The 23,544-nt window shown below is 52.5% G+C and overlaps 1 protein-coding gene and 1 pseudogene across 2 annotated transcripts; both read left to right on the plus strand.

The window, feature by feature from the left end:
- LOC100341904 (nucleoside diphosphate phosphatase ENTPD5 pseudogene) lies at positions 1-1,343 on the plus strand (annotated as a pseudogene).
- An 11,115-nt stretch (positions 1,344-12,458) lies between these two features.
- NMRAL1 (NmrA like redox sensor 1) lies at positions 12,459-18,548 on the plus strand. 2 transcript variants are annotated; one of them, XM_008249601.5, is made up of 6 exons: positions 12,459-12,534; positions 12,749-12,824; positions 15,897-16,135; positions 16,363-16,612; positions 17,607-17,797; positions 18,263-18,548. In XM_008249601.5, exons 2-6 carry the CDS (start codon positions 12,785-12,787, stop codon positions 18,440-18,442), a joined length of 900 nt encoding a protein of 299 aa, XP_008247823.3. In that variant the 5' UTR covers positions 12,459-12,534; positions 12,749-12,784; the 3' UTR covers positions 18,443-18,548. The 2 variants fall into 2 exon arrangements, with proteins under 2 accessions (XP_008247823.3, XP_089177518.1); XM_089321392.1 differs by lacking the exon at positions 15,897-16,135.
- Positions 18,549-23,544: the final 4,996 nt, after the last annotated feature.

Here is a 23,544-nt window from a genome sequence, read left to right on the forward strand (position 1 = left end):
ATGGTCCTGCTGCTGCAGGTGTGTGAGTAGCACTGTTTCTGCAACAGAGCCTCAAGCCACCGCGCGTGGGAAGAGGATGGCCGCTTGAGGGGCGCAGTCTTTCTCATGCTGGCGGCGTCCTGTGTCTGCAGCACTGTCTTCCACAGAGAACCGAAGGCCTGGTTCGAAGGTGTCTTCTTGTCTTCCGTGTGCCCCATCGATATCAGTGCCAACACCTTTTATGGAATCCTGTTTGATGCAGGGAGTACTGGAGCTCGAATTCCTGTTTACACCTCTGTGCAGAAAGATCCAGGACAACTTCCAATCCCGGAAGGGGAAATTTTTGAATCTGTGAAGCCAGGACTTTCTGCTTTCGTAGATCATCCTAAGAAGGGTGCTGAGACCGTTCAAGGACTCTTGGACATGGCCAAAGACTCTATTCCGCGAAGTCACTGGAAAAGGACCCCCGTGGTCCTGAAGGCAACAGCAGGACTGCGCTTGCTGCCAGGACAGAGGTGGAGGTAGAGGAGATCTTCAAGAAGTCACCTTTCCTGGTACCGGACGACGGTGTTGGCATCATGGACGGATCCCGTGAAGGCATCTTAGCTTGGGTTACTGTGAATTTTCTGACAGGTCAGCTGCATGGCCGTGGCCAGGAGACTGTGGGGACCCTGGACCTGAGGGGGGCCTCCACCCAAATCACATTTCTGCCGAAGTTTAAGAAAACCCTGGAACAAACCCCTAAGGACTACCTCACTTCCTTTGAGATGTTTAACAGCATTTATAAGCTCTATACACATAGTTACTTGGGATTTGGATTGAAAGCTGCAAGACTAGCAACGCTGGGCACCCTGGAGACAGAAGGAATTGATGGACACACTTTCCAAGGTGCCTGTCTACCGAGATGGTTGGAAGCAGAGTGGATCTTTGAGGGTGTAAAATACCAATATGGTGGCAACCAAGAAGGGGACATGGGCTTTGAGCCCTGCTCTGCTGAAGTGCTGAGAGTGGTACAAGGGAAGCTGCCCCAGCCAGAGGAGGTCCAGAGAAGCTCCTTCTATGCATCCTGTTACTACTGCAATCGGGCTGTTGACACGGGCATGATCGGTTATGCAAAGGGGGTGTTTTAAAGGTTGAAGATTTTGAAAGAAAGGCCAGGGAAGTGTGTGATAACCTGGAGAAGTTCACCTCAGGCAGCCCTTTCCTGTGTATGGATCTCAGCTACATCACAGCCCTGCTGAAGGACGGCTTTGGCTTTGCGGACGGCACCGTCTTACAGCTCGCAAAGAAACTGAACAACAGAGATGGGCTGGGCCTTGGGAGCCACATTTCACCTGTTGCAGTCTCTGGGCATCTCCTACTGAGGTCAGCCACTTCCTCTGAGGCTTGTGTCCACCAGCCTTTTACAGGGAGAATGAAGGACTCGGTCGTTTTCTGAGCCAGGTGGGACTGAAGGCCAGCAGCCGGCTTTCTCGGGAAGAAAGGGCTTTTGTAGCTAGATCTTGCCCTTGAGCCTGCAGATCTGGGTTTGATTAATTCTACACATGTAATGTGAACTTTGACCTAACCACTTGGGGTACACAGCTGGCACCAGTCTAAATCTTTGAGATTCTTGGTCACAGAGAGCCCGCCATGAGCCAAACAGAATAGCTCTGGAACTCAGCCTTGGAGTTAGAGCTCAGGGAATAGTCCCAGGGAACCAAAGAAAAATGTCATTTTAACCCCGAGTGCCTCATTCCCTTGAACAGTCTCTCTCCCCTGCAGTCCCGTGACCTATCAATACCAGGGTCTCCCCTGGCCCCACCCGTATCTGCACTCTCCTCCCCAAGGACAGGTATTTACCTGGTCTTGCTTTCCATGTTTGACTCAAACACACAAAGGGCACCACTTGAGAATCTTTGCTTCTGCTCTGGGCAGCCAGCTGAGAGCCACAGGCAGGACAGGAAGTAACTCCTGCCAGTCATGGCCAGACGAACTCTAGGGACCTTTAGGAAAGGTGTGGTTGCCTCCTCTATCTGAGCTCCTTTAACCAACTTTTTATCAGTGAACCCTGGGGTTAATTAACACATCCAACTTTATGGGTATGTGTGGATTCAGTGCCAGTATCGCCTCCCAGGCTAATATGTTTATGGTATTATCCATGATCCTAAACTTACCTTTTGCAGTTACGTGCTAGCTGTTGGCCCATGGTGAGGGGGCAGTGTCTGTGCTGTTCTGGGTCGTAGCCTCTTTAGTTTGCCCTTTTGTTTGTAGCTCTCCTCTCCTGCCCAGCCCCTGGTCATCTTAGCGAATATGCCAGTTGGCTGATCCTTGGATCTCCGGCCTTGCGCTGTGGTCTCTTGGCCCCTGGTGGTGCAGCTGGTCCAGCGTGGCTGGAGGACCCTATTTATTCCATGAATTATCCCCCCATGTTAGCTTGTACTTTCGTCCCGTGACCATCACCTGCTGCTTGTCTGCCCACCCTAGTGCTCCTGCCCTGTATTCTGGCTGCTTCCCAAAGAGAGCTTTCATGGTAGACCTCCCGGTCCTTCTGCTTTCTCCTCAAGGCTGTTAAAGATGTGTGACCCTCACGCATCAGTCCCTGGGGAAATCTTAAGTTACTCCCTTGGGTCAGTACATACTTAATATGTGCTATGTGCAAGGAACTTCGAAAGTTTCTGTACCTTTCCTCCAAGTTTTAGTTTTTTTAAATTCAGTGTGGAATTTCTTGAGACTTTTCATACTTATTATAAATATTACCGTTGTAAATATTGCCTTACTCAGAAAGTGCTAGAATTGGAAACAGCCATAGAGAGAATGCAGCCTCTTACCCACTGCAGGAACCCCTCAGCGTTACCCACAAGTGATCATCCTGCTCAGGTAGTTCCGAGCTGCCCTGATGTTGAAGTGCTGCTTCCGTTGAGCTGGAATCTGTGTGCCCAGTGGACTGTAGTTCTGTTGTGATTTCTCCCTCTAGAGCCCTTCATTATTTTTGAAGAAAACTCCAAGTTCTTTATGGTCCCTTTTAACATGTCTGGACCCTGACCACCTTTGTCAAGAGTACAGTGCTAAAGCAGTCACGGTACACTAAGCATCCTGTATCATCAGGGAGATTCTTTACTTCCCAGGAGGGAAGCCGTGCAGACTCCTGCAGCTTTCCAGGATCTGAAGGATTCCCTGGGCTTCTGTCACTGCAGGCTCTCTCTCAAGTGTCTTACGCACAGGAGTGAGCCGAATCTGTAAAGCACACGTAGTGCCCAGGCTGACTCCTTCAGCTCTCTTGGGTGGATGCCCTGACTTTACAAACTTATTATACATAATTATATTTTATCAATATATTCATCTTGATCAGAACATCTGGAGAATTGTTTAAGAGAAATTTGGAATGAAAATTTTTCTTAGAAAAAGATTTACCTATAATATCCTTTCTGCCCCCTAGTGTCCCCTTTGGGCCTCTTCTTAAGAGACCCTTCAGAGTCTAACATTCCTGGTTAGTTTCTTCTCTTACCAGACTTGTGTTTAAAATGCTGAGGGCACAGCCTGGCACAGAGTGGATGCTGTGTTTGTGTGAAGAACATCCCCTGTGGGCTTTGGAACTCTCCCCGTCTTGGATGGTCCACATTCTCCCTACCTGGGCTACCACTGTGTGTTTGACGAGAGATGACCCTGTGCCTGCAGCCCACCAGTAGACCCAGCAGCTGCCATCTTTTGTTCTGGGTACATCTTTCCAGAAAGCTCTGTGACATTGTCCCTCTTTTTACTCTAGAAATCTTACCTGTTCTCTACCTTTGCTTGAAAAGCTCCCCTGTAGTAGCAGATTTCCCATGCTTTCAAAAATTATTCCTGGAATAGCTCGGCTGGGTTCAAAAGCAGACTAATTCCCTTCATTGTATCTTCAAGTCAGGGTCTGGGGCAAGCTGGCTTTGTAGTATGCAGATCCAACAGACCTAAATTTCTCAAGAGGCGTCTCTGGTACTGCAGAGCAAGCTCTTTAAAAACCCACAGCACAGGCCGGCGCCGCGGCTCACTAGGCTAATCCTCCACCTTGCGGCGCCGGCACACCGGGTTCTAGTCCCGGTCGGGGCGCCGGATTCTGTCCCGGTTGCCCCTCTTCCAGGCCAGCTCTCTGCTGTGGCCCGGGAGTGCAGTGGAGGATGGCCCAAGTGCTTGGGCCCTGCACCCCATGGGAGACCAGGAGAAGCACCTGGCTCCTGCCATCGGATCAGTGCGGTATGCCGGCCGCGGCGCACCGGCCGTGGCGGCCATTGAAGGTTGAACCAAGGGCAAAGGAAGACCTTTCTCTCTGTCTCTCTCTCTCACTGTCCACTCTGCCTGTCAAACAAACAAACAAACCTCCACGCTGGCACAAACATGAACAAATGCTGCTGAGGAGCAGTCCCCTTTGATCTGGTTCCTGAGGTCTTCCAGCCTGTGCAGTGAAGTTATTTAATGTTGTTACTGAGCAGACAGTGGAGGATCCAGAAATCTACTAGAAATCTGGTGCTGTATGAGGACATAAGTAGCATTATGACTTGGTTTTCTTTTCATGAGGTCAGTGTATCTATATCAAAGGTTAAAAGAATTTCTATTTAATTAAATGCATCAACTGAATATTTATAATTCTTCTACCAAAAAAAATAAATTTATAAGCAGCATTAAAGAAACTAAATCTTCAGAATGATTAACAAGGAAAAATGAGACAGCACCTCCGTGATTTTTTGTTTTAGTAATAAAAAGCTCTTTCAATCCCCCCAAAAAAGATTTATTTATTTATTTGAAAGGCAGAGTTACAGAGAAAGACAGACAGATATTTAGCTGCTAATGTATTGTGATTAGCTATGGGTCAATCTAGGCCAGCCTTGCCCTCCTAAGCTGGTACTGGCCTGGTCCAGGCAGTGGGTCTGTTCATCCTTAGAGAGAGGAGAACCAAACCCATTATCTGCAGCTCTTGAGATAATAAGAACTATCCCCAGGCAGCTCAACTGCTTCCTCTGCCTCCTTGTCTCAAAACGACCAATCTGTCTTTTGTGAGTTTTTGTTTGTTTGTTTGTTTGATTCTTCTTTCTTCAGGGGTTTTCTAGCTAGAAAACCAACCTCTCCTGCTGGACTCATTGTGTGATGGTACTGAATACCTCTTCCTTTTTCACCTTCTGGCTAACAAAAGCTAACTGCTGGGGCAGCGCTGTGGCACAGAAGGTTAAGGCTATGCCTGCAGTGCCGGCATCCCATATGAGCACCAGTTTAAGACCTGGCTGCTCTACTCTCCATCCAGCTTCCTGCTAATGCATCTGAGAAACAAGTGGAAGATGGCCCAAGTAACTGACCTTGACCCCAGGTAACTCCCCAGAAACTGACCTTGAGAAAGCTGCTGAAGTCGCAAAGTAATCTAGCCTACCCCGGTCAGCGGTCAGCGAAACCAGAGGACTGGATTTGTGATTGCAGAAAAAAAGGTTAAAAAAACAGAGTTCACATAAGGAAGAAATTCATACCACTAACCAAAACAGCCCAGTGTCATCCAGGAAGCCTCCAGGATGACTACAAAGAAAGTCTTTCCTAAAACCTGCCTGACATGGCCGGCGCCGCGGCTCACTAGGCTAATCCTCCGCCTGCGGCGCCGGCACACCGGGTTCTAGTCCCGGTCGGGGTGCCGGATTCTGTCCCGGTTGCTCCTCTTCCAGGCCAGCTCTCTGCTGTGGCCAGGGAGTGCAGCAGAGAATGGCCCGAGTATTTGGGCCCTGCACCCCATGGGAGACCAGGAGAAGCACCTGGCTCCTGCCTGCGGATCAGCGTGGTGCACTGGCCACAGCGCACCAGCCGCACCGGCCATTGGAGGGTGGACCAATGGCAAAGGAAGACCTTTCTCTCTGTCTCTCTCTCTCACTGTCCATTCTGCCTGTCAAAAAAAATAAATAAAATAAAACCTGCCTGACAGCTTCCTCCAACCCACTTTTCTCCTTTAAAAAACCTCCTGGGGATGGGGAATGGAGGGGCTGTAGCTCCGCGGGTTAAGCACCCCCTGTGGGCACCAGTTTCAATCCCTGCTGCTCTACTTCTGAGCCAGCTCCCTGCTAATGATCCTGGGAAAGCTGTGGAGGACGACCCCAGTGTTTGGACCCCTGCTACTCACCCACGTGAAAGATCTGGATGAAGTTCCTGCCTACTGGCTTCGGCATGGTCTAGCCCAGACTGTAGTGGACACTTGGGAAGTGAACTAGTGGACAGACGATCTGGATCTCTCTCTCTCTCTCTGTAGCTCTGTCCCTTCAAATGAATAATAAAATAAAATAAAATATTTGGAGAGTGAACCAGCAAATGGGAGACCACTTTCTCTTTCACTCTGCCTTTCAAATAAAATGAAAATAATAAATAAAAACATTTTAAAAAGAGGATGGCAGGAAATACACAATGCATTTGCCCCACCCCGCTCCTCCAGACACATGGACATAACAAGGAGATAAACTGGGTGGCACTGATGGACGGAGGGGTTGCTGGGAGACAGTGCAGGCTGAGCCTATGCCTGACACACAGGGCAGCCAACAGCAGTCCTCACCATTGACCTATGTCACCTGAGTGAAGTGCTTTGCAGTGAGTCCTTGATGAGAACCTAAAATTCCACACAGTGCTGAGTCACTGAGACCATTACTCGGGAGCCAAATCCTTGCTCTCAGTCCTCGCTGGGGACAGGGTGGAGTTTCAAAGACACAAGACCTTTGCCCTAGGCTGCCAAGCTGCCTGCTCACTTCCAGCAACACCCAGGCCCCAGCGTCCCTCAGGGGGACCCCTTTCTTGATTTCCAAGCTGCTGAGTCAACAAACAGAAAAGGCACTGGCGGTGTCTGTGTTGTGGCAATGCGGGTTAAGCTGTTGGCTGTGATGCTGGCATCCCATAGGGATGCCGCTCTGCGTCCTGGCTGTGCCGCTTCTGATACAGCTCCCTGTCAGTGCATCTGAGAAACAGCAGAGGATGCCCCAAGTGCTGTACCTACAGGCGAGATCGGTAAGCAGCTCCTGGCTTCTGCCGTGGGCTGGCCCAGTCCTGGCGGCTGCAGCCATGTGGGGAGTGAACCAGCAGATGGAAGACCTCTCTGCCTTTCAAATAAATAAAATGAATCTCATAAATAAATAAATAAATAAGTCTTGGAGGGTAAAAAGCACTGGAACTGCTGTTCTGGGAAGCCACTCTGTTAAACCTGGACACCAGAACTGGCATCGCAGTGTGAGGCCCATGGAGCGGCCCAGGGTCCATGTGCAGCAGGACTCACGCTTGGTTAATATTCTCCTATTCCTGTCTTGATATGTTTAATCATTTTGAACAAGTGATTCAGTGTGAATAGATATAGTGAGCTGGAATTCCTGCCAGCCCTGCCATGTAATATATTTTTTTAGATTTTTATTTATTTATTTATTTGACAAGTAGAGTTACAGACAGTGAGAGACAGAGAGACAGAGAGAAAGGTTCACTCCCCAAATGGCCACAACGTCCAGAGCTGTGCCAATCCAAAGCCAGGAGCCAGGAGCCCATGCAGGTGCAGGGGCACAAGCACTTGGGCCATCCTCCACTGCTTTCCCAAGCCACAGCAGAGAGCTGGATTGGAAGTGGAGCAGCTGGGATTAGAACCGGCACCCATATGGGATGCCAGCACTGCAGGCAGAGGATTAACCTAGTGCGCCACGGCGCCAGCCCCTTGCCATGTAATATTGTCTTTTTACCTGTCTAAAATGCCCACGTCCTTAGGACCTGCCTACTACTGGAGGTGACTGCTCAGAGGTTCTTGTCTGCATGACAAAAAATACAGAGGGCAGGGGTAAGCAAAGTAGCGAAGTTCAGTGAAGAGAAATACACCTGACAAGGCGGGCATTCATCCTGTAGAGGCTGGAGGGCACTGCAGTCCATATTCAGACTGTGAAACTGCTGGGTAGAGGGCTTTCTGGATATGGAATTCCTGAAATTCCACCCAGGACCTTATCAGTACAGTGTTATTGGACCTAGTAGCTCCCGGGTCACAGTCAGGAAAGAGTCCCCGAAGCTGGAGAGGGCTGGGACCCACCTAACCAGGTTATTGACACAGTGGGTTAAGCTGCTGCCTGTGGTGCCAGCTTCCCATATGAGTGCCGGTTCTAGTCCCAGTTGCTCCACTTCCAATCCAGCTCCCTGCTAATGCACCTGGGAAAGCAGTGGAGGATGGCCCGAATGTTTGGGCCCTGGCATCATGTGGGAGACCTGGATGGTGTTCCAGGCTCCTAGCTTTGGCCTGGCCAGTTCCAGCCATTGTGGCCATTTGGGGAGAGAATCAGCAAACGGAAGATGGACCTCAGTCTCTTTCCCTCTCTCTGACTCTCCCCCGGCCCTGTAACTCAAATAAAGAACTAAACAAATCTGTAAATAAACAAATTTCAAATCAATAAACCTTTCTTTGCTTTTTAATAAACAAATCTTTAAAGGAGAAAACAAGGTTATCCAACAGACCAATATTTCAGATATGTAATTCCTGGTCTGCTTTCAAGGCTTGTTTCCTGGTTCCGTCACACAAAAATTCCAATTGTCTTTAGAAATTCCCCTTTTCGGGGCCAGATTCTGTCCCGGTTGCCCCTCTTCCAGGCCAGCTCTCTGCTGTGGCCCGGGAGTACAGTGAAGGATGGTCCAAGTCCTTGGGCCCTGCACCCCATGGGAGACCAGGAGAAGCACCTGGCTCCTGGCTTCGGATCAGCGCAGTTCGCTGGCCACAGCACACCAGCCGCAGCGGCCATTGGAGGGTGAACCAACGGCAAAGGAAGACCTTTCTCTCTGTCTCTCTCTCTCACTGTCCACTCTGCCTGTCAAAAAAATAAATAAATAAAAAAGAAATTCCCCTTTTCTTCAGCCCCTGGAACACACATAGGCTAACGTCCACCTAGCTACCTAACACACCTGTGTCTGACCTGGGACCAGGAAACCACACGGATAGTAAACTCCAGGTGGAGCTGCCATAAAAATCCCAGACGGCTTCACCCAGGCTGAAAGTCCATCCCGCTTGTTTACTGCATTAAGGCATCACAGAAGAGGCTGAGAGGCGGGGGTCGCAGGTCTCTTTTTGCCCCCGATCATGGTTGTAGGTACCATCCAGGCTCTCTCTCTCCTCTCCGTAACCCTCTGGCCCTTTCATGATGGGTATTTCTCCATGTGGGAGGGCCCACATTCACACATAAATATTCACTCTCTCACCTTTTATATAAACCCTGTTCTCATTTTTGCACTTTGCATGTGTCCCCAGCTTAGAATTCTCATCTTGGTGGGAGACAAGACCTTTGACTAAAAGGTAAGGTACCAGGCCCATATCACAAGGGCACCACATCTTTACTTTATCACTGGGCCCTGTAAGTTACGCAGTTTGGACACACTTGAATTTACTTCCTTAAAGCAGAGACTGGATTTTGTGGTTCAGCCCCATACAACGGAAGAAAAATCTCATCTTTCATGAGAATCACGTGCAGCCTTGTTCCATACCATAGCTATTTTTTGAGTTCCAACTGTTATGGGCTCATGTATTTTCATCTTCATTCCTCGTTCTTATTCCAACAGAAATAAGAACTCAAAGCAGAGGTGTAACACTGTACAGGTTCATTCAAAAAAGAGAGAGCAAACATACATTCACGCTTGAGTGTGGGCTACCCTACACACGGATTCCTGTTGTTAGTGGGTCCGAGTTGCCTAGGAAGACAAGGCGGAAAGAGAGCCAACAATCTCCAGCCAAGGTCAAGAACAAAAGCAGGCCCTCCCATATTATCAGTCTCTTCTATGAGATGGGGCGGAGCCTGGGTGGAGTTTAGTGTACATGAGACTTTCTGGGATTTTCCATAGTACCTTCACATCCAGTTTAAACTTCCAAATGGTCATCATGGCATCTCCTCCTTTCTGTTCCCAGATGACACAGGTGCATCATGGGAAAGTGGGCATATTAAATGAATAGGTAAGGAGATAGCATTAAAATGCAGGATCTGGGGGTTGGTGCTGTAGCTCGGTGGGTTAAAAACATGGCCTGCAGCACAGGCATCCTAAATGAGCACTGGCTCATATACGAGCGTCCTATATGAATCCTGGCTATTTCAGCTACTCCAATTCTGATCAAGCTCCCCGCTAACGCACCTGGCAAAGCAGCGGAGGGCGGACCAGGTCCTTAAGCCCCCACACCCACAAGGGAGACCCAGAAGAAGCTCCTGGCTCCTGGTTTTAGCCATTTGATGAGTGAATGGCAGGTGGAACATATCTCTCTCTCTCTCTCTCTCTCTCTGTAACTCTGCCTTCCAAATAAATAAATAAATCTTAAGGAAAAAAAAAAAAAGACGCAGCGCTGGCAGAAATTCCGGCTCACATGTTCCTATCTAACTTCCTGCCTGATTCCCCCATATCACAACTATGTGCTGGACACTGTGCCAAGAGCGAGACAGAGTCAAACGAGATAAGGGGTCGCTCTCAGGAAGCCCTGGGTCTAGGATGGTAGAAACGACTTTGCCAGTGGGACAGAGACGGGCGTGAACGGGACTGGTTAGCTCAGTTCAAAGGCCCCACAATGGCTTCCGGGAGGAGTTGATGGTTATGCAGCATTGAAATCGGGTTGTTGTCCTCTTAATCAAGTATCAATTTCCAAAACTCGAAAGTCCACTCCACCGTGGTTTTTTTTTTTTTTTTAATAGATTCCAGCTGGAAAAGTCAGAAAAGTCAGGTTACTAAATAGGCTTCACTCCTAAGCTGGCCTACACCGGTTTCAACTAGATTCAAACTGACCAGCTGAGCAAAGGGCAAACAGGAGGACTATGACCTGCAGAGGACCCCTGGAGCCAGAAGCTGAGCTGACAGCACTGTGTCCGAGTGTCTGCGTTGGCAGGCAGCTGGAGTGGGAGCTGGACCACGTACGTGGATGTCAGACGCAGGTGTCTTACTGCTAAGGCTAACCACCTGTTCCTGTAATAGAATGAGAGGAGCAGGAGTCAGCCCTATCATAGTGGGAGCTGGGCAGGCATCTGGCCTAACAGTTAAGCCGAATGTTGGGACCCGTTTCCCATGTCTGAGAGCCTGGGTTCGAGCCCGGCTCAGGCTCCTTGAGGCCAACACTAGGAAGCAGCGGGTAATGGCTCAGGTACTCGGGTCCCTGCTATCCTCATGGGAGATCTGGTCTTCTTGCTTCTCCCAGGCATTTGGGAAGTGAACCAGTGGATGGTAGCTCCCTCAGTCTGTCTCCTTCTCCCTCTTAAATTGCAGGATCAAAGTACCCAGTTAATCCGCACAGCTGCAGCCCAGGCATAACATAACTCACCCACAGGGCCGTGGAGGAGAGACTCACGCAGAGTAATACACAAATGATACTTCATTTGTAAGTATCCTTGAAAATACCAAACAGACACTTTATAATAATTGAAGATAGATATTTCACCTCAATAGGATACACACATACCTTGCAGGTTGTACCTACCCCTAGATTTCAAGGTCAGGAAGACAGCAAGAGCTGACTGGATTCTCTGTAACTGTGGTGTGTCGGTGACCCTCAGACAGGCAATCAGCAAAAACCTCCCACCTCCTCCCTTCCAGGCACCCCGTTTGGTGCTAAACCCGCGGGCCTTGGAAAAGCTGCCCTGCACCCTAGAAAACCCCGCACACCCGGGAAAAGCTCCCCAAGGGAGGCAGGGGGCTGAGGAGGGTCACTGCACACGTGGGGTGGACAGTGAAACAAGAAAAGCCCCTCCCCCCCCCAGCAATCGCTTTTCAGAGGCGGAATGACAGGATCATTTTTGAGTTTCAGTTGAACAAAAAGAAATCTCATTTTTCTGTTAAGAAGAATGCCAACTCGTCCTAGCAGTGACACTGCCTTTCAAATATTTTATGCAAAGTGAGTCAGGAGACGGGGCTGCAGCCGGCTGCTCCGCTGCTGATCCAGCTCCCTGCTGTGGCCTGGGAAAGCAGCGGATGATGGCTCAAGGGCTTGGGCCCCTGCACCTGCGTGGGAGACCAGGATGGAGCTCGCGGCGTCTGGCTTCGGCCTGGCCCAGCCCTGGCCACTGTGGCCATCTGGGCAGTAACGAGAGGATGAAAGACCTTTCTCTCTGCAACGCTGCCTTTCAAATAAAAATAGAATAAAATCTTAAAAGTGAGGCAGGCACACAAGCACGCCAACAGACAGGGGCTGAGGTGGCCCCCACCCGCCTCAGGCGACACCCCAGGGAAGAGGGGGCGTGGCTAGCTCGTCCCGCGGCCCCCTCGGCCTTTCTGCGTCACGGCCGATTTGCAGGCGCTCGGGGCGGGGCGGGAGCCGGGACGAACCATCCGAGCCAGCGCGGGAGGGGGGCGCGCAGGGCTGCGGCGCGCAGAGTCAGGGGCGGGCCGCGGGGGCTCCCACGTCCCGCAGCCCGGGGTCTTTGCCACTGTGCGGCCGAGGAGGGAGGTGGCTTGCTAGGTCGGGCTGGACCTTCGGGCAGGAGCCGGCGGCCCGCGTGGGGTCGTACTCCCCTCTCCGCAGTGGATTCTGCCGCGGGCTGGGTCCAGGGTCCCAGCGTCTCCCACCGAGGCCGCCGCGAGGTCCAGGCGGCTGTGGGGCTCGAGCCCGAGGTGGGTCCGGGCTGGCGCTCCGTGGGGGAGGGAGAACAGGATGTAGGATCAGGGAGGCGAGGTCCAGGCCCGAAAGGCTCGGGTGGGCCGCCCAAGTCGCGCGGCCGCCCCGCCCCGCCCCCCGCCGTGGGCCCCTGTTGGGTGCGCGCGCAGCGAGTCGCGCTGGGCTGGGACCCCCGGCCAGGTCCTCTACCCCGCGCCTCTCCTCCCCTAGACCTCTCCGGACCGTCGTGCTGCAGCCCCAGCCCTCATGACGGACAGAAGACTCGTGGTGGTTTTTGGAGCAACGGGTAAGTGGAAGAAGCCCCCCGGGAGGACCAGGCCAGCAGACCCGGGCGCCCCCTCCTCCTCGGCGCCTCGGACATCAGCTGGGGGCTGGTGTCGCGGTGCAGCAGGGGAAGCCACCGCTTCTGACAGCCGCTCCACTTCCGACCCGGCTCTGCCGATGCTCCTGCGAAAGCAGCGTGGGGTGGCCCAAGCCCCTGGGCCCCTGCACGCACGTGGGCGACCTGGATGAATTCCTGGCTTCCTGCCACCGTCTGAGAGAACCAGCGGATGGACGATGCCTTTCATTCTGCCCTTCAAACAAATCAGTCAAAAAAAGTGACTTAACTCCTTGGGAGTGTTGGACTTGATACCCCATCTAGGTCTCCTTTCCAATTCCGCTTCCACCCCTTATAGCACTGCACCGTTTCTGGAGTATTCTGCCAGACGTTATGTCATTCATGTATTTAAAAGTCGCATATTAGTTTGCCTAACTTATAGTTTATATGACACCTTTATTGAGATGTAATTCACACACTGCACAATTCATCCGGAGTGAGCCACTCACATTCACCGGTATATCCACCCTATAGGAATACTTTCTTTCTTTCTTTCTTTTTTTTTTTTTTAAGATTTATTTATTTGAGCCGGCGCCGTGGCTCAATAGGCTAATCCTCCACCTTGCGGCGCCGGCACACCGGGTTCTAGTCCCGGTTGGGGCGCCGGATTCTGTCCCGGTTGCCCCTCTTCCAGGCCAGCTCTCTGCTATGGCCAGGGAGTGCAGTGGAGGATGGCCCAGGTGCTTGGGCCCTGCACCCCATGGGAGACCAGGAAAAGCACCTGGATCCTGGCTCCTGCCATCGGATCAGCGCGGTGCGCCGGCTGCAGCGGCGGCCATTGGAGGGTGATCCAACGGCAAAGGAAGACCTTTCTCTCTCTGTCTCTCTCTCTCACTGTCCACTCTGCCTGTCAAAAAAAAAAAAAAAAAAAAAAAAAAAAAAAAATATTTATTTGAGAGGCAGAATTGGAGAGACAGATCTTCCATCCACTGGTTCACTCCCCAGATGGCCGCAGTGGGTGGAGCTGTGTTGGTCCAAAGCCAGGAGCTTCATGCAGATCTCCCACGTGGGTGCAGAGGCCCAAGCACTTGGGCCATCCTCTGCTGCTTTCCCAGGCGCATTAGCAGGGAGCTGGATCAGAAGTGGAGCAGCTGAGGCTCGAACCGGTGCCCGTATGGGATGCTGGCATTGCAGGTAGTGGCTTTTCCCGCTGCGCCACAGCGCTGGCCCCACGAATACGTTCTTGTATATTCACAGTTGTGCAACCACCACCACAATTGACTTAAAATATTACCTGCCCCCAGCTCCTGCCAAGAAAACCCCCTTTCTTCCCCCTGGGGAAGCACTGGTGCACTTTGGTAACTGGCTTTGCCTCTTCCGGACATTTCACGTTAATCCACAGTATGTGGCCTTTTGTGTGTGGCATCTTCATTTGGCGTGCCTTCAGGGTTCATCCATGTTGTGGTGTGGGTCAGCATCTCGTCTGAACGAACGCTTGGGGAACATCCCATTGCATGGAAACGCCCCATGCTAGTCATGGATCAGGAGACGAAGGAATACTTCACTCGTGTCCAGTTCTTTTTTTTTTTTTTTTTTTTTTAATTTTTTGACAGGCAGAGTGGACAGTGAGAGAGAGAGACAGAGAGAAAGGTCTTCCTTTGCCGTTGGTTCACCCTCCAATGGCCGCCGCGGCCGTCGCGCTGCGGCCAGCGCACCGCGCTGATCCGATGGCAGGAGCCAGGAGCCAGGTGCTTTCCCTGGTCTCCCATGTGGTGCAGGGCCCAAGCACCTGGGCCATCCTCCACTGCACTCCCTGGCCACAGCAGAGAGCTGGCCTGGAAGACGGGCAACCGGGACAGAATCTGGCGCCCCAACCGGGACTAGAACCCGGTGTGCCAGCGCTGCTAGGTGGAGGATTAGCCTAGTGAGCCGCGGCGCCGGCCTCCAGTTCTTGGCTTTCCTGAATAATGGCGCTGTGAACAATCGCGTGCAAGTTTTTGTGTGGACATAGTTTTTGTTTGTATTTACTTGAAAGGCAGAGATCTTCCATCCACTGGTTTACTAATGAAACGCCTGCAACAGCTTCCATTGGGCCAGGCCAAGCCAGGACCTCGGACCTTCCTACACATTAGCAGAATAGTAAGTGGAGCCGGGGTCTGTGGTTAAGCCTCCACCTGTGGCGCCGGCATCTCATATAGACACTAGTTCTAGTCCCAGCTGCTCCACTTCCCATCCAGCTCCCTGCTAATAGCCTGAGAAAGCAGTGAAAGATGGCCCGAGTCCTTGGGCTCCTGTACCCAGGTGGGAGACCCTGGAAGAAGCTCCTGGCTCCTGGCTTTGGATCAGCCCAGCTGTGGCCATTGTGGCCATTTGGGGAGTGAACCAGTGGATGGAAGACCTCTGTCTTTAACTCTGCTTCTCAAATCCATTTTGGGAAAAAAAAAAAAAAAATAGTAGTGAAACCAGGACTCAAACCCAGGCACTTCAGTATGAGATGTTGGCATCCCAAAAGGTGTTTTAAACACTGCACTATGTGCCCACCCCAGTTTTCTTGAGTCTGTCTGGGAGTGGAATTACTTTGATTGTTTGATATGTGGTAGCTGTAGTTTAGCATTTTGAAGAAATGCCAGAATGGTTTTCAAAAGGGCTGTACCAAACATTTCCTCCACCACACTTCATCGTTGTTTCTTATTATTGCCATGCTAGCACCACCACCCCCTTTAAAAAACTTTTTTTTTGAAAAGCATAGTGACGGACAGGGAGGCTTTTTGCTAATGTGTCTCGCAGGCAGCAGGTCATGGCCCCAGTACTTGAATCTCTGCCACCCACGTGGGAGCCCCAGATGGGAGTGAACCAACATAAGGAAGATCTTTATCATTTTTCCTTTCAAATAAATAAATCGCTTAAAAAGAAATCTTCAAAGGACAATGGTTTGATTCAGATCATGCATGAGAAAGTGTCTTGCCACGGTGGAACCCGTCACTCAGGGTTCACCCTCAGTGGGACTGTCAGGCAGGTGTGACCCCTGAGTTTTCACAGGTGCCCAGGGGGGCTCAGTGGCCCGCACGCTCCTGGAAGATGGGACGTTCAGGGTTCGAGTGGTGACCCGGGACCCTGAGCAGAAGGCCGCGAAGGAGCTGAGGCTGCGAGGTGCGGAAGTAGTGCAGGGGGACCAGAATGACGAGGCGAGCATGGCGCGGGCCCTGGCCGGGGCTCGTGCCGCCTTCATCGTCACCAACTACTGGGAGAACTGCAGCCAGGAGCAGGAGGTCAGGCAGGTGAGGGCATGGGGGGCACAGCTCCGAGGGAGCTTCTGGGCCCTGCCACCCACGCGGGAGACCGGGAGGAAGCTCCTGGCTCAGGCCTGGCTGAGCCATGCGGGGAGTGAACCAGCGGATGCAAGCGCCCCCTCATGGGTGGGTGTGGCTCTTACCTTCAGGAACTGCAGCAGCTCTGGGACCCCAGTCCCTGCCTCTTAGCCTTGCGATCTCTTCCTGTCCACCAGGGAAAGCTGCTGGCCGATCTGGCCAAGCGCCTGGGCCTGCACTACGTGGTGTACAGCGGCCTGGAGAACATCAGAAAGCTGACGGCAGGGAGGCTGGCAGCTGGCCACTTTGACGGCAAAGGGGAGGTCGAGGAGTATTTCCGGGACATCGGCGTTCCCATGACCAGCGTGCGGCTACCCTGCTATTTTGAGAACTTCCTCTCCTACTTTCTGCCCCAGAAAGCCCCGGATGGAAAGAGCTACTTGTTGAGTAAGTGCCCTTTCCTCCCACACCATGAGGCAGAGCTGTCACCTTGTAGTTGTAAGTGTAGCAGAAAGTGGGCTTGTCCTCAGTTTCCTATTCTGTGAAATGGGCATACCTGATACTTGCAGGGACGATGGGGAGGTGAGGCAGGGCCTTGTCCACTGGAAAGCTGTCCAGAGAGGAGCACAGTAACTGTTACTTCTACGGACAGGAAAGGAGGCAGGGAAACTCAGACCCATAGCTGAGCGCTGGATGCAGCTTGCGAGGGGCCTCACCTGAAGTACATCCTGCAGTGGGTCCATGGACGACGGCAGACCGCCAAGGAGGCTGGGGGCAGGGGAAGGGGCACTTGCTGCCTGCTGGACTCCTCCTCTCATGAGGGCACGGGAGTGGCCATGGCCAAGGCAGCCGTCTGCCTGGCGAGCAGATGGGCGCTAGTGGTGGTCCACTGGCCCCGCCGTTCAGTCCGCAGAGCTGTTTTCAGGGAGGCCTGTCTGGTCTCTGCACTGGGCTCCATCCCCGTAGGCCCCCGGGGTGGCCTGAACGGCAGCTGTATTAGCCCTTTCCTTGGGTGAAGAGGACAGCAGACCCAAGCGTTGCCTCCAGGGTCACGTGTCTCCATTCATTCAGCGGTGTTTATCTCGCACCTGTCATGGAGCTGTCCTGGAGTGGGTCAGTCAGATTCCTGGTAACACCTGGTGTTGGCAGTGTCCACCTACAGGCTTCCGCCTCTCAGAAAAGTGGGACCAGTGGGCTCCCTGAGCACCAGCCTCACTCCTGGTGGCAACTGTCACATCCCCTTCCCTTCGCCCCTCATCTCAGCCGTTGAGTGGGATGGACAGGTCTGGGTTCCTATTCCCGTTCCTAGGAGCGTAGTGACCCAGGCTCTGTCGCAGGCATGCTCCAGTGCTGACGCAAGCAGGTTCCATCGACTCACGGGTGGGAGAACCAGCCCCCACCCCCGAGGCTCTGCTCATGTCAGTTCTCTGTGTCGCCGCAGGCCTGCCTATGGGGAACGTGCCCATGGATGGCATGGCTGTGAGTGACCTGGGTCCTGTAGTGCTCAGCCTGCTGAAAAACCCAGAAGAGTACGTGGGCCGGAACATCGGGCTCAGTACCTGCAGGCACACGGCAGAGGAGTTCGCGGGCCTGCTCACGAAGCACACCGGCAAGGTGGTGCGGGATGCCAAGGTGGGCTCCTCCTGCCCAGGGAACCCCCAGAGGGCTTTTGGGTTGCAGGGAAGGGGGGGTTTAGGGCTGTCCCTCCCCCCTGAGGTGGATCTCATTTCACTGTCATTGTTCACATTTATGTGTTGCTACTCCTGGAAGCAAAGCACGGCCACTGTGAAATTTGTCTTAGGTATTTTGACCAAGTAGGAAGACTCCCAGGAAGACACAGATGGAAGATCTGTGTAGCTGCCTTTTCAGTAAGCCATCCACAAATTTAAAAAAAAAACAACAAAAACAAGAAACCGACAACACAAGGTAGCCTAGATGAACACTGGTTTCTGAACTTAAGTTGTTAGCAGAAAAGTTTTCAAATGACCTCACAGGGAGGACCTTAGTCGGTGACATGGGGGCTTTGAAGACCCAAACATCTCCCCCCGCTCCCTGTTCCAGTTTTCCCCATGAGTGACACAGGCTATCTTCTTACAGACCACTCCTGAGGACTACGAGAAGCTTGGGTTCCCTGGAGCCCAGGACCTGGCCAACATGTTCCGTTTCTATGCCCTGAAACCTGACCGCGACATAGAGCTGACCCTGAGACTGAACCCCAAGGCCCAGACGCTAGACCAGTGGCTGGAGCAGCACAAAGGGGACTTCGCCCAGCTATGACCTACCCAGCTCAACCCCAAGCTCGGGAGGGAGGCACGCAGGCACCATTCGTCCTTTCTTGTGTTACAAAGAAAATACATTTTTAAATAAAGCCATTGTTCTTACAGATGGCCGCCTAATGAAAAGCACTTTGTTTCGGAGATGCGGTTGGGATAGCAGCTGCTGGGACTCCCAGCTCCACGGAAATCCCAGTGAGAGGCATCCAGTGGTTGGTATGGGGGGCAGTCTCCCTCCCCTGTGATAAAGGGGCCATGGAGGTGGCTCGGGCTGAGGGTATCATTTGGTAACTGTAAACAAGTGACTTAAAAGTGTGTTAGCTTTAGCCAAACTGGTGTGAAATGGAACAGTTCTCGTTACACTTAATCATGCAGGAGCAGGGGCAGGAGCTGTGGTGCAGTGGGTAAACCTGTCTGCAGTGCGGGCATCCCACATACGGGCACCGGTTCCTATGCCGGCTGCTCCACTTTTGATCGAGCTCCATGCTAATGCACTGGCAAAGGCAGTGGAGGGGGCAGGTGCTGTGGCATAGGGAGTAAGGCCACAGGGCCGGCATCCCATATGGGCGCTGGTTCAAGTCCCAGCTGTTCCACTTCCAATCCAGCTCTTTGCTGTGGCCTGGGAAAGCAGCAGAAGACGGTTCAAGTCCTTGGGCCCCTGCACCCACATGGGAGACCCACAGGAAGCTCCTGGCTCCAGACTGGCTCAGCTCCAGCCATTGCAGGCATGTGGGGAGTGAACCAGCAGATGGAAGACCTCTTTGTGCCTCTGCCTCTCTGTAACTCTGCCTTTCAAATAAATAAATCATTAAAGGGGGGGGGGGAGGTGGCACAGGTTAATCCTCTGCCTGTGGCACCAGCATCCCATATGGGTGCCTGTTGTAGTCCTGGCTTCTCCTCTTCCAATCCAGCTCTCTGCTATGGCCTGGGTGCTTGGGCCCCTGCACGTACATGGGAGACCAGGAAGAAGCACCTGTCTCCTGGCTTCAGACAGGTGCAGCTTGGGCTGTTGAGGGCATTTGGGGGTGGTGAACCAGTGGAGGGAAGACCTTTCTCTGTCTCTCCCTCTCATTGTCTGCAACTCTATCTCTGAAATAAATAAAATTAAAAAAAAAAAAAAAAAAAAAAGGCAGCGGGCCGGCGCCGCGGCTCACTAGGCTAATCCTCTGCCTGCAGCGCTGGTACTCTGGGTTCTAGTCCCGGTCGGGGCACCGGATTCTGTCCTGGTTGCCCCTCTTCCAGGCCAGCTCTCTGCTGTGGCCAGGGAGTGCAGTGGAGGAAGGCCCAAGTCCTTGGGCCCTGCACCCGCATGGGAGATCAGGATAAGCACCTGGCTCCTGGCTTCGGATCTGTGCAGCGCGCCGGCCATAGTGGCCATTTTGGGGGTGAACCAACGGAAGGAAGACCTTTCTCTCTGTCAAAAAAAAAGGGGGGGCAGCGGAAGATGGCCCAAGTCCTCGGGCTTCTGCATTCACACGAGCGACCTGAAAGAGGCTCCTGACTCCTGGCTTCAGCCTGGCCCAGCCCTGGTAGTGTGGCCACTTGGGGAGTGAACTAGCGGATGGAAGATCGCTCTCCTGACTTTCAAAAGAAAAGAAAAACAATTCATTCAGACCTGTGAGCACAGCAGCCAGCAGGGAAAACCCCAGCCCTTCTCCCTTTCCCATCTTCCCCTTTGTCCTGGGTGGGCCCTGCCCCGGGGGGAGTCTAGAAAACAGTCCCCTCCAGCCCTCATATGCTGTGGATTCCACACACAAGCTTTGTCCCTGTCATCCAACCTAAAACGGGCCTTTGTGACCACCTGCTTCCCTCTCATTGTCTCCTGGCCATGACAAGGGACAGGCCCCTCCCAACTCCACTGTCTGAGCTGACCGCCTCTGGCTGTACCAGGCAGGGGTGCTGGGACCAAGGCTGTTGCCATAGGCCCTACTCATCAGGGGTTTCCCTCACAGGTCCCAGTGCGGCGGGCCAGGTGTCCTGGGTCAGTCCCCGAAATACATCAGCTGCCAATAGTTAATTTAACAACTGTGGTAAAATGAACCTAATATGGAATTTACCATCTTATTCATTTAAGATCTTTAATTTATTTATTTGACAGGTAGAGTTACAGTGAGAGAGAGAGACCAAGAGAAAGGTCTTCCTTCCGTTGGTTCACCCCCACAAATGGCCGCAGTGGCCAGAGCTACGCCAATCTGAAGCCAGGAGCCAGGTGCTTCCTCCTGGTCTCCCATGGGGTGCAGGGCCCAAGCGCTTGGGCCATCCTCCACTGCACTCCTGGGCCACAGCAGAGAGCTGGACTGGAAGAGGAGCAACTGAGACTAGAGCCGGCGCCCACTTAGGATGCCTGTGCTGCACACGGAGGATCAACCCACTGCGCCATGGAGCCAGCCCCATCTGGCATTAAGCACACAGTGTTCTGCAACCATCACCACACCCACCTCCAGAACACTGCCATCGCCCCGAACCGAAACCCTGAGCAACACCCCTGTCGCCCCCACACAGTCCCCTGGCAGCCATAGTTTTACTCTCCCTGTTGATGAACTTGACTCCTCCACATCCCTTGTGTAAGCTGCTGCCGAGACTTCAAGTGAGCCAGCGTTCATAGCAGCGTTACTAACAGCACCAAGTGGAAATACCTGACTGTCCATCAACACACGGAGTATGTGCACTTCCAACTTGGTCTAGGCATCTAACAGTATCACTCAGCCACACAAAGGGACAGCACCATGATACCTGTTAACAGTAAGGATGAACCTCGGAAATACTAGGCTCAAAGCAGTCAGACAAAGAGGCTGCAAACCGTTAAGATTCCACTTAGGGGAAATGTCCAGGACAGGCAAGTACAGCAACGGAAAGTAGACTAGTGATGCTGCTAATGAGCATGAGGCTTTGTTTGGGAATGATAAGAACACTGAGAATAGACAGTGGTGATGTGAGCCAAAAACCTTCAGATCACATACTTTCAATAGGTGAATTGTAAGCGATGTGAGTGGTATCTCAATAAAGCTATTAAACAGACTGCCCAGTGTTGTGGCACAGCAGGTTAAACCACAGCCTGTGATAAAGGCATCATTTGTGAGTGCTGCTTCCCCTATACTTCTCTGCTAACGTGCCTGGGAAAGCATTGAAGATGCCTCACGTGCCTGGACCCCTGCCACCGATGTGGGATGTGGGAGGCCTAGATGGAGTGGCAGGGTCCTAGCTCAACCTGGCCAAGCCTTGGCTGTTGTGGCTATTTAGGGAGTGAAGCAGTGGATGGAAGATCCACCCACATCTCCTATCAGAGTGCCTACATTCAAGCCCTGGCTCCACTCCTGATTCCTGCTAATGTGCACCCTGGGTGGTAGCAGGTGATGGCTCAAATAGTTGGGTCCTCACCAGCCACGTGGAAGACCTGGACTGAGTTCTCTATTCCTGGCTTTGGCCTGCCCCGTCCTAGTCGTCAAGGACATCTGGTGAGTGAACCAGCAAACGGAAGCTCTCTCAAGAATTAAAGCAAAACAAGACAAAAACAAAAACAAACTTGAAAAACACCACGAGGCCAGTGCTGTGGCACAGCAAGTTAAGCTGCTACCTGCAACACCAGCATCCCATACGGGTGCCAGTTCCAGTCCTGGCTGCTCCATGTCCCATCTAGCTCCCTGCTAATGCGCCTGGAAAAGCAGCAGAAGGTGGCCCAAGTACATGGGCCCCTGCACCCATGTGGGAGACTCAGAGGAAGCTCCTGGCTCCTAGCTTCAGTCTGGCCTAGCTCTGGTCATTGTAGCCATTTGGGGAGTGAACCAGTGGGTGGAAGCTGTCTGTCCATCTCTCTGTACCTCTGCCTTTCAAATAAATAAATCTTGATAGGCCTGACTTCCTGAGATGTCCCTTGGCTAGAGGTGAAGCTAACTGTCCTGATGACGGAGGAGCCATGGTTCTTATCCCTTTACTACTTCCTGGGCACAGAGGCTGCAGGCCATGCCTCTGCCGTGTGACTCTGGATCCATTCTGTCTGTTGGGAATCTGTGTATGTATGTATCTACGTATCTGTATCTATAGATACAGATATTCAAAAAAGGCAAGGTGACAGAAAGGGGGAGAGACAGAGGTCTTTCACCTGCCAGTTCACTCCCCAAATGTCCACAATGGCCAGAGTTGGGTAAGGCTGAAGCCTAGAACCAAGAATCCCATCTGGGTCTCCTACATAGCTGGCAAGGCTCAAATAATGACCCACCATCCCCTGCCTCCCCGGTGTGCTAGCAGGAAGCGGGATCAGAGGAACAGCCAGGAGGCACAGAGGCCTCCCCCTTTTTGTATTCTTCACTGCTTCACCTTATACCCCAGTACCCACTCAGAAGCTGCAAAAAGTCTGGTAACAAAACACGTTGGCCAGAGCCCAGCTGAAGGTGCACTTTATTCTGCAGGTGTACACGGTCATCTCCTATGTGGGGGAGGCTTCCTCACAGCAGCAGCAGTGCCTCCTGGAGGAAACCCCACCTTCCTCTTCCCAAGATTCCCGTGAGATTCTGCTTTCAGAGGAAAGAATGTGATCGAGATGACCCAAGCTTTCCAACACACTGTCCAGCTCCCACAGGGCGTCCCCAGCACCTGGCCCTCACTGCGTGCTCAGAGCAGGCAGCTAACAAGTGTTTCATGGAAACAAACGATGGAAGTATCTGCTGAGCCTTTCGTGTCCATTAGCTCTCTCCCCAGTCTCCACCCAACCAGCAAAGGTTCTCACACCTCACCCAGAGATCCAGACTGAGTGTGGGAATGTGTTGTGGCCCCTTCTGCTGTGTCAGGTACTGGGGCTTTGCTGGGAGCCCACATTTAACTATAAGAAGCAAAAATTTAAAAGATGCAGACTCTACAAATAACGAAGGGGAAAATCCAGTTAGGGAGAAAGTGACGTGTTGGCCCTAGGGAGGCTGCACTACACATCCCTCACAGCACAGCTCCCAGGGGTGGAGGAGAAATCACACTAAATCCTAGGACATTCACTCATACCAGAATACCGTCTCAGGGCAAGCACCCTGCTCTGGGAATGGGGCAGTAGGTCAGCACTTCTCAGCGGCCCAGACCCAGCAGCGGGTATGTTCTCTGGGGGAGTGACCATACAGACGA

Source organism: Oryctolagus cuniculus, chromosome 19, assembly GCF_051225735.1.
Source record: "Oryctolagus cuniculus isolate XC-2025 breed Fujian yellow rabbit chromosome 19, ASM5122573v1, whole genome shotgun sequence".
NCBI lineage: Eukaryota > Metazoa > Chordata > Mammalia > Lagomorpha > Leporidae > Oryctolagus > Oryctolagus cuniculus.